Source organism: Ylistrum balloti, unplaced genomic scaffold (assembly GCF_031769215.1).
Source record: "Ylistrum balloti isolate Yb309-2 unplaced genomic scaffold, AGI_CSIRO_Ybal_v1 Utg370568, whole genome shotgun sequence".
Lineage (NCBI taxonomy): Eukaryota > Metazoa > Mollusca > Bivalvia > Pectinida > Pectinidae > Ylistrum > Ylistrum balloti.
This window is the reverse complement of record NW_026782356.1, coordinates 1303178-1314692: the sequence shown is the minus strand read 5'-3', so window position 1 is coordinate 1314692 and position 11515 is coordinate 1303178. Positions and strand designations below refer to the sequence as shown.

General features: G+C 36.4%; 1 protein-coding gene across 1 annotated transcript; it reads right to left on the bottom strand.

Annotated features, from left to right (window-relative positions):
* Window positions 1–1111: 1111 nt before the first annotated feature.
* Window positions 1112–11359, bottom strand: LOC132556399 (uncharacterized). Its single transcript, XM_060220808.1, has 10 exons — window positions 11210–11359; window positions 9919–10037; window positions 9579–9733; window positions 8179–8340; window positions 7516–7642; window positions 5832–5954; window positions 3712–3826; window positions 3445–3516; window positions 2496–2599; window positions 1112–1556 (listed from the first exon to the last, which is right to left on the bottom strand). Exons 1-10 carry the CDS (start codon window positions 11354–11356, stop codon window positions 1421–1423), a joined length of 1260 nt encoding a protein of 419 aa, XP_060076791.1. The 5' UTR covers window positions 11357–11359; the 3' UTR covers window positions 1112–1420.
* Between the last annotated feature and the right edge of the window lie 156 nt (window positions 11360–11515).

Sequence of the window (11515 nt, the reverse complement as noted above, 5' to 3'; positions counted from 1 at the left end):
TTGTCCATTTCAACACGATTTTTTTAATTCTAGTAAGGATTATTATTTTTTTAATTTTGATAAAACCTTTGATAACGGGGTAATTTAATGAACAAAATATCCTGCATGGCCACACCGAGAAACTGTGTACTGCTTTTACATTTATAAAGAGCCACACATTTGTGTGTACATGAGACAAACATCAATTAATTCAGATTTTCACAATAAAATTAGTTTCAGAATTCAGTATTTGGATTTGGAATCCTTGCTTGTTTGTTTACTGGATTCATCACCCTATGAACTGCCATTGCCGTTTTGAGATGGGGGTTTCCTTGTAATATATGTAGCTTGCTACTTCACTGAGCGACAAACAGGAGGCCCAAGTACAAAAGGGGTAAAGTGCATTGCTCACAGACACAATCACCTCAGTACAGACAGAACTACTTCTCATCTTTCACAGAAACATAAACCAGAATGGTTAGGGAGGGTAAAACCACTCAACTCTGATCTTCACCGGTATTACATCTGCCAATGCTCTAACCACCCTGAGCTATTGCTGCCCCGGAATGGTATATACGAAAATTGTCTTCATTGAAGACATGAAGCATTGTTCTAAAGACACAGAAGTAAACAGCACCTTTTTAATACAAATTTAGATTTGGTTAGAGCAGAGCCAAACCATAAATTAAACTGCATCATACAGCTGTTTTGTCCTTCTAGGACTTGTCAGTGATGCTAAGAGCTTTAATTTAAAACCTAGGAGGCGACGGAGGAAAATCCAAAATGATCAAAAGAAAAGTCAAAATCTACATGGGGAGGTGATCTATCCCAAAAATTCAGTAAATTTCGTAAATTTCAAAACAATGTCAAGTACATGTGTTTATTATAAAATAACATACCTGATGGTATTACTTTAAAATTTTTTCAGGTCTTCCTTGGGTTCAGAAACAAATGCTGCTTCACATTTTTATATCATAAATAGGAAATAAAGAGAAATTATCACTTTTGTTGCCTTAAAGATCATATGTTATACAATAAACTAATTCCATACTTCTATACTCCATCACTTCACTACTACTTCACTAATTATTGCACTAGTGTATTACAATACACAAAAGCTAACACATTAAAATTATGGTATATATTAATTCTTTACTTCATATATAACACCTAATCTTAACAAGACCAGTGGTGTATTCTTAAACACAGTATCTTGCTATTACAAAATGATTGCAGTTTTCAAAAAATAAATTCTCCTTCAGCTAACATTTATTTTCACACCGGTATATGTATGTATCAAAATAATTTTGGCATAAATTATCTGATATGATGAAAAATATACAATTAGTTTCTTCTGTATACATGTGTATTTTTATATTTTAAATTCACTCTAATAGAACACAGGTACAAGTAGGTATTAAGGAGATATGTTTCCCAAGAATCAGCAACGATCAGGGGCAGACATATATTCCTTTATAGCCAAACTGAGTTGTTGAACCCCCTTATCAATCTGGTTAGTATCACAGAAGCTGATGGACAGACGAATACAGTTCTGAAAACTCCCTGTAGGTGAGGTGCTGTAAGGAAAGAAAAAATGTTGGTAATAGGTAAGAGATAATGAGATCCATACAGAATTTTTACTTTCAATTTTCTCACTTGATGAGACACTCAAGCAGCTATGAAAACTATATGATAAGAAGTGAACTGTATTCTGAATTTAATATCCATATGATAGTTTGGGAACTATAGTCACAAAAGTACTGCTTAACTACGGAGAACTTCTCTTCAGCTCCATCAATTGTATGTAAGACTATTGTGCCTATATTGGTATGGATATACAATCTTTCAACAGACGTAAAACAAAACCAGAACTAGAGTCATCAAACAAACAAGTTGTCTCTGTAGAAATAAGACAATTATTTCATCTATTCAAAATTCTTTCAAAGGTACAATATACTGATACAAGCAATTCTTGATTCTAAATCAGGGCATTTCAATTAGCTGAGAAGTTTTTCATTAAACAATATGATTTTTCAAAAATCTTTTTTTTTCACTTTTTTCCCTAAAAAGTTCAGTATCACTTAGTTTTTTCAATAAACTCAAATCAACAATGTAGACTCTATCATATCTTACATTTGTGAAAAGTATGCAAACAATTTCAAATTAATTTCCCTTTCAGAAATATTTAATATGACATGAAACATCCATTTTCCAATACCTAGTAGGATTTAGAAACAACCTTCAATCTTCTCCTATAATTGTATAATTAGATTTCTTTAAAGTATTTTGTTTTTCTTTCTGAACATCAGTGAAAATTAAAACCATGCAAAACCTTAAGACAACATGACAGTCCCTAATTTGAAAATAAATCTCGAACTCGTACTTTAACAAAAAATGTTTAATTATCCTGTTGAAATTGACATCCATTAGTTTCAGAAAAAGTTTTTAACATAATGTGGACCACAACACCAACATTGATAATAATATTCTTCAAATTGAAGTAAAATCTTACTAACCTTTGACCTGTAATAAAATTCACTTTGTATTTGCCATTAGCTAGACTCAGTAATGCTGTTCCATCAACTTTGCTTGGTAATCTCACCCAAACAAAGAATCCACCCTTTAAACATAAATGTGTGACATGCTAAGAATTTTTATCAATACATTATATTAATCACTCTACATGACAATTACATATTAAGAAACAAGGATATCAGTGAACCTGATGAATGCTCTCCAAAAGCAACTTCATTAAACACAAAATGTAAACAAAGGGAAATTATTCTATAATTAAGGAGATGCAGGACCTGAATTTTGGTACACTGCAATTAGTCTTAGTATGACCAATGTATACAACATGTTTCATTTTTCTAATTTGAATGCAAGCAATGTTTTGCTCTGGAAACTGATCATTAACTAACAGGTTGCAGACAACGAATTCTGCACTTTGTCCTTGTATGATCAGTGTATACACCTAGTTTCATGATCCTTGCTAAATTGTTGGCAAACCATGATCTAGACAAAATAAGTTAACATAGCCACAATAACTCTGTAATGAAGGGGTTTTTAGAACTGAATTTGGTACACTGCACATACCCTTAGTATCACTAATGTATACACCAAGTTTCATTAGCCTTCTTCAAATACATGTAGTTTAAAGGTATACTCTGGACAAGAAATTTTCACAAAGGGCAATAACTCTGAAATTTAGGAATTGTGGTCCCTGAATTTGGTACACTGCACATTATCTTTGTATGATAAATGTAATCACTAAGTTTCATTAACCTTGCTTAACTGTGGGCAAAGTTATGCTTTGGATATAAAAGGACAGACTGAAAGCCAGACAGACAGACAGACTAAGATGCAACTATACACTACGCTGGAAAATTTTCTGGGAGCATAACAATATAATATATAATTGACAACAATATGCTGCACCATGGTGGGTGAGCTATTAAGTATTACCTTTGGTTTGATGAAGTGACATCCTTCAGGTAGATATTTAGGTAGAGTATCACAAAGAAGACTCATTCTTTCCTGGAAAATAGAAGCATTAGCTGTGTTCACGATGATAGAATCATGTATAAGTTGGTACATGTAAAACAAGGTTAATTGAGCCAAGAGAAACTGCCCACCTACTCTCACAGTGAACCTGTAATACTGTACAATGATCAACAACTGAAAGTTCAAGTGGATGAGAGTCCCAGAAAATGTAGTGAATCAATATCTTACCCCATATACATTGCAGAGGTGACTCAGGTGTTCCGACAGGAGTCCACTCTGTAACACTGATGACATCACCCGCGACGTGTAGTGATTAAAACTGCCTCCACTCCAAGCTGTGAAACTGCCAAAAACCAAGTGAGCTCAGTGCACAGATACTCTTAGGCACCATAAAATTATTTGATCTGGTTAAACGTTAATAGATTGTCCTTAAGATGATAACATTGCCCTACTACAACCTATATGAACTAGGCATGATGTTACAAATATATGTTAACCTTTTATTTTAAACAAAAAAATTCAAATGTGAATCATTGTTGTTATTTGATCCCAAACACTAAATGATGATCAGCAAAATCTACTAGCTGTATATTTGTTTTATTGCTTTTTGTCCTATTAACAGCTCTGGTCATTTAAGGAAAAGAATATATATTGTTTGTCAATATCAAATAACACTCTTCATCAGGTCATGAGAAATTCCGTATTTATTTTGCTATAATGGAAAAATGTCTTTGTTTGTACTTTTATGTTCTCTCAATAGCCATGCTGCATACGACGACAAGTGTCCAGGGAGACCCCAACACAGCACGGTTATACATGTATGAGGAGAGCTGGTATCTAGGGAGACACCACAAGACAGGGGAATATGAGGATAAGTGTCTTAGGAGACACCCAAAGACATAGTCATATGATGATAGGTGTCTTGAGTCAAACTAACAACCAGTATCACATGAAGACAGGTGTCTAGCAAGACATTGACAGTCAAGGTCACATCAGGATAGACCTCAAGGGAGATGACAACAGTCAGGGTCAGTGCTTAGGGAGCATCAACAGCCAGGGTCATCAGAAGATGGGTGTCTGACAGACACTAACAGTCAGAGCCATATGAAGACACCTGTCTAAAAAGGCAGCAACAGCCAAGATCATTTGCAGACAAGTATCTAGAGAGACATCAACAGTCAGGGTCAGCTCAAGACAGGTATCTAGGGAGACACCAATCCAACAGTTAGAGTCATATCAAGATAATTGTCTCAGGAGACACCTACACCAAGGAACAAATAAAGACAGGTTTCTAAGGACAAAAAAAATTAAAGATAGTTTACACAGGACTGAAAGAAAAGGATAAGATCCCAAGTATTGGAAGGCCAGTTGGAGGGCAGAAGCATATTGATTTTGGCTGCTTCAATAGAATTCATAAGACTACAAAAAAAACCCTCTATTCTGCAGGAGGCCTTGCAAGTAGCTGCCTGTTTGGTCATGAAATATGACAGTTACACCTGTTCTGCCCCTGTTCCTGCTGGGGATAACACAGATTATGGAACAGCATTAATTGGTTTGTAATTTTAATGAACAGGAGTATAACTGGGCTTATTCTACAATGTACTAGGCATGGACATGCAGTGTTTTGCTTAGAAATATGTGCACTATTGTCTAATCAAGGGTTCATGTGACTGGCTTTTGACCAACACATGTCACCCAGCTATCATTACAGTGAGCATGTATCTGCCCAGCGGCATAAAGGATCGCTTTATAGTATTTATGTCTAATGGTATTATTCAGAATAATCTTTCCACTCCTTCTGGTCACACTCTATGATCATAACCTATATACATTCTGTATAACATGCATGTATATAATTCAACTCCAACCTGGCAAAATCTAATCCTTAAAATAGAAACAGATGGTTGTACAGTAGAACCTCCTTAATATCATGTTCCATTTGTCAGGGGAAATGTGATATTAAGCAGAATGTGACATTAACAGTTGAAAGGATTATTAGACTTTTTCATGTATCAAAACTGGAAGCATCACTATTATGAACTACTATTCAGGTTAAATCTCTTGATTTTCAGATTTTCTCTATCTTTAATTTCAATCCAGAATATATTCAAGATCATTTCAAATGAATCTCTGTATTTCTTCTTAGGCTATAAGATATAACATGTGATATACTTTGTATGCTCTGTTTCATGTCTCCAAAAATACAATATGTAACATTTTTTTCTAAGATATTAGGTAATTGTAAGATAAAATTATCTAAGCCTGTAAATTCCATTTCTTTGTCCCGGTTTAAAAAAAATTTCACAGATTATTTATGAGAAAACATATTTTTTATGTTCAAAATATACCTTGACCACAGCAACTTGACAACTTCAGGATGTCCCTCTATCCAACCAAGTCGTAAACCAGGTGCAAAAATCTTGGAGAAGGTTCCATTGGAAAGTACACAGCCCTTGTAGTCAGGCTTCTCACTGGAAACAATTTTATCATTTGTATTACTACACTGTAAAATTAAGACAAAGACAGCATGAAATGACAAAGCTTCAGATTATTCTACATCCATCACAAGAAATAGTAATTCCAAATGTTAGTGTAGAAAATCACTGATGTGATAACACTAATATACATTAATGTATATTGTAGTCTCCTTTTAATGGTTATTACAACACCATACATCTGTACTAATTTAAAAAATACTTTACTTTGGAGTTGTTATACATCAAGTTCCTCTGCAGTGAAAGTGATTCACACTGTTTAGGTAACTTAGCTCTCAGCTCACTACAGGAATCTCACCTGTTGTCACAGGTAAGAAAACTCATCTGATATCACAGGAGAGGAAGCTCACCTCAAATCATAGGAGAGATAACCCACTTTAAATTGTTGGAGGACTAAACACATCAGAGACTGTAGGAGGAAAACCTCACCTGATATCTTATCAGATAGAGCTCATCTGACATCATATAACAGGAGACTTCTGTTTTCATATCAGTGGAGATTCATCTGAAATCGCAGGAGAGGAGCCTTACTTGTTATCACAGCAGTGGAGACTCACCTGACATCATATGAGAAGAGACTCGTCTGACATCATATGAGAGGAGACTCACCTGACATCATATGAGAAGAGACTCGTCTGACATCATATGAGAGGAGACTCACCTGACATCATATGAGAGGAGAGTCGCCTGACATCATATGAGAGGAGACTCACCTGACATCATATGAGAGGAGACTCACCTGACAGCATATGAGAGGAGTCGCCTGACATCATGTGAGAGGAGAGTCGCCTGACATCATATGAGAGGAGACTCACCTGATATCATATGAGAGCAGACTCACCTGACAGCAAATGAGAGTAGAGTCGCCTGACATCATATGAGAGGAGACTCGCCTGACATCATATGAGAGGAGACTCGCCTGACATCATATGAGAGGAGAGTCGCCTGACATCATGAGAGGACAGTCACCTGACATCATATGAGAGGAGAGTCGCCTGACATTATATGAGAGGAGAGTCGCCTGACATCATGGGAGAGGAGATTCACCTGACATCATATGAGAGGAGACTCACCTGACATCATATGAGAGGAGACTCACTTGGCATCATATGAGAGGAGAGTCGCCTGACATCATGGTAGAGGAGACTCACCTGAAATCGCAGGACGGAAGACCCGCTTGTTATCAAAGCAGTGGAGACTCACCTGACATCATAGGAAAAGAGACTAGCTCGTTATCAAGATTCAAGTGGCATCATAGGAGAGGAGACTCACCTGATGTCATATAAGAGGAGACTCTTCTCTTCTGTTATCAAAGCGATGGAGACTTACTTGACATCATAGGAGAGGAGACTTGCTTGTTATCAAAGCAGTGAAGACTCACCTATTAGCATAGGAAAGGAGATTCTTCAGACATCATGGGCAAGAAAACACATCTAACATCATGGTACAGTTTACACATCTGACAGCGTACAAGAGGAAACTCACCTGCTATCATAGGAAAGGAGACTAACCCCTTATCATAGGAGATGAGACTAACCTGACATCATAGGAGAGAAGACGTGGAGGTGGCGTGTCTTTCTCATAATGGAGTAGGTTGTAGACATCTTCTGTAAACAGTAGGACGTCATACTTCCTGGCTAGCTCTATCAGCTTTTGACACTTTTCTAATAAAAAGAGGATAATGTAAGAATCTGGGGAACAGTGTACACCAATAAACTGATATATTCAAAGATAAAACACATCTGTTATATATGAATGGCCCTGCTCCCATAAATGATGTGACCTTGACCTCTGACAACCATAATATGACATGATGTTTTCTTGATACCATTTGGTAAATATGAACTAAAACTGTTGAGAGGTTTCAAAGATATTACACACTGATTCCTAACTGGGCGGGGCATGATGTTACAGGACAGGACAAACTGACATTGATAACATCATACCCAAAATATCACAGATGAAATATTAGAACACCAGATAAAAGGTCAGGCCATGAGATTAACTGTCAGATTTCCAGGTTAAAGGTTAAATGTCAGATTTCATGGATATGTAAGGTTGAAGGTTAAACCAAAAGGTTAGATCGCAAGCTTAAAGGTTAGATCACCAGCTTATAGGTTAGATAACCAAATTAACATTCAGATTTCCGGGATACATGTAAAGGTTAAAGGTTATATTAACAGGTTAAACATTAGAATACCTGGTGAGAGACAGTTGCCTCTGGGATTGTTGTACACTGTCATCAGATACAACATAGTCCAGAAGGGACACTTCCATGTGCTCTTGTCTCCAGCTTTCTGTCTGTGTTGCTTCAACAGCTCCTCAAGTGATTCCAAGTTTATACCATCATCCCCAACAGGAACTTTTAATAATTCAAAAAGTAATGATTTCAAAATCTGATTACCAATCAGTGCAAAGATGTTACAAAAACAACTGTGACAAATGTAGCCTACTTTATAACTAAAAACCAGTAACAATTACAATATCTATTCATGCAGTACCTAATCTTAGGTTTTTAGCATTTACACCTTCTTTATTCTGTAACTTCATTAGAGAGATGGTGAGGTTCTTCATCAGGGACAGGGTGATGTTCTTCATCATGGACAGGTTGAGGTTCTTCATTAGGGAGATGGTGAGGTTCTTCATCAGGGACAGGGTGATGTTCTTCATCATGGACAGGTTGAGGTTCTTCATTAGGGAGATGGTGAGGTTCTTCATCATGGACAGGGTGATGTTCTTCGTCATGGACAATGTAAAATTCTTTAACAGAGAGATGGTGAGATTCTTCATCAAAGAAAGGGTGTGGTTCTTCATCAGGAGGAGCATGATGTTCTTTAACAGGGAGATGGTGTGGTTCTTCATCAAGGATAGGGTGAAGCTTTTCATTAGGAAAAGGGTGAGGCTCTTCATAAGGGAGAAAGTGAGGCTCTTCATAAGGGAGAAAGTGAGGCTCTTCATAAGGGAGAAAGTGAGGTTCTTCATATCGGAGAGGGCAAGATTCTTCATCTGGGAGAGAGTGATCTTCTTCATTTGGAAATAATGAGGATCTTCATAAAGAAGAAAGTGAGGTTCTTTAACAGGGAGAAGGTGAGGTTGAGGTTCTTCATCAGAAAAATGGTAATGTTGTGATTCTTCATACGGGAGATGGTGAGGATATTTATCAGGGAAGATGTGAAAATGAGGTTCTTTATCAGATAGAGGATGAGGTTTATATTCTTCATTGCGGGGAGTTGAGGTTCTTCATTAGGCAGAGGGTGAAGGTCTTCCATGGGTAGAGGGCAAGGCTCTTCATAAGGGAGAGGGAGAGTTTCAGATTTGTAGGATCTATGTAGATAGTTGTGAATTCACTTTTTTGCTTTCTTAACATATCCATCAATATTTCAAGCAAAATAAAAATCAAAGGTGCAGGTTTTAGGTAGAAGTAAGATGATCTATTTAACAATGTTATAAATCGCCTACAATGATAGCCTAATAAGAAAACTTACCATATCCACAATAGCAACTTCCAAAGAATATGATCCTACAGGTTTGTTAATTTTTGTATCGGTACATAACAAATGGTCACGAGCTGACTGGCAGTTCAATCAATTACATTTTTACCTGGTATAACCAACTTCCCCAAGTCCTTCTGTAATATGTTGATGGCTATGAAGTAAGTGGGATCCTCAACAAACACAGGAATATCCTTATCAAAGAGGACAGATGCCGTCAAATGGATACCATGAGTGGCACCAGCTGTAACCATCAGATTTTCCCTACAACATGTTACCATCACTATAAGCTAAGGACATCACTACCAAAAGTGGTCACAATGAGGTCGTCACTACAAAATGTGGTCACCCTGAGGCCTATCAATATAATATCCTTGTTTGTCATATTTTTTTTTTTCATTTAAGTCTGAAAATTTTTATATCTAATGATTCAAAAAAATTATATTTACCTAGTAATGTTATTGTCTCCATATTGTAAAGACAAGAATTTGGCAAGATGTTCCAGAAATACTGGATCGCCCTGACGAGGACCATACTGGAAAACATATCTCTCCTGGGACAAGTCACTCTTCAAAACAAAATCGACTTGAATCTAAATATGTCTACAATGCAACAAAAGAATATGGAAATGGTACAGAGGGAAATATTGATAGTTGATAAAACATGACCCATCTCCAGAGAGTTCCAGGCAAGTAATCTATTATTTGAACTTACACTCATATGTGTATAATAAGATAATCTTTATGTCTGTGTGGCAAATCATATCAAACCTGAATAACAGCACAGATGACAATGAACTTAATGCAATATATCTGATTGCTGCAGCTCTAGCTTTCATGTAATGGTCAAGTATCACAGGTCTAGTGGTTGGAACAAAGACCTTATGTGCCAAACTTAGCTGGTTACCCAATCATAAAACATCTACCCATGATGTCATACTTTCTTGTATGCAGAACAGTATTATACTACAGGGTTTTCCATAAGAGCCGGTCGCTGGCCAATTTGACCGGCTACTTTGATCATTTGGCCGCCTACACCAATCCAGTTCCATAATAATGTTCTGTACACGACTACACGTACATGGCAGACCAGCCTCCTACTTACACTACACAGCCCACTTCTAGCAAAATTATGGAAAACCCTGTACTATGAAGTTAAATTCAATAAAATTCAACTGTCACAGAAAGCAGGGTTTACATGCCAGTATGTAAAATTACAAGACTAAAAACTCAACTTCCTGAAAGAAAACAGAAAAGACATGTACCATATATTGATATGAAGTGTAATATATAATCTAGTTCTAATTAGAAAAGAAGTAGATAACATATTTGCGGAAAAAAAATAGAGAAAACAAATAGAATAACTATTAATGATAAAAAAAACTGTGTGTATGGATACTGGGCTGAAAATCAATGAAATAGACAATGGGAATATTTAACAAACACACCGATTTAAAAAATTGTCATAATAGGCCCATAAAATGAAACATGCTGTACTTCAGTATATAGGTCTAATTGTGGCCTACATTTTAGGTAAACTGTTTTTTCCAGTTATTAAGTACCGTAAATGCTAAATAATGCCATTTCTCGCTGAAATATTCTAATAAAAAGTCACATTAGGGGTAACGACCAACAAATCACAAAAAAAAAATCCTTTGGGGTGATTTGAACTCAATTATCTTTCCTTAAAAAGATGCAAGTTATCCATAACCAAGATATTAGTGCTACAGTAACACGTTACCATAGCTAAATCTGTCGCTTTTATCATTATTTCCTTGCAACCTGACAATGCAGTTTGTCCAGGAGCTCCCATGGCAAAAGAAATCAATTCATCGTCCCCTACAAATTCTAAATCTTCGAATAGGTCGCGAGCAGTTGTGATTGCCATTTCAGCTTGATAACCTCCGAACTTGACAAAGGGATATAACTCTCATATGACGAAGTGTTTCGTTTCACTTGATCCATGTTCATAAATTGTGACAACCGCACAGGTGCCCAGCAATGGAACGTAAATATGAGTTTATATGCAGATTGTTGGAGAGGAAAA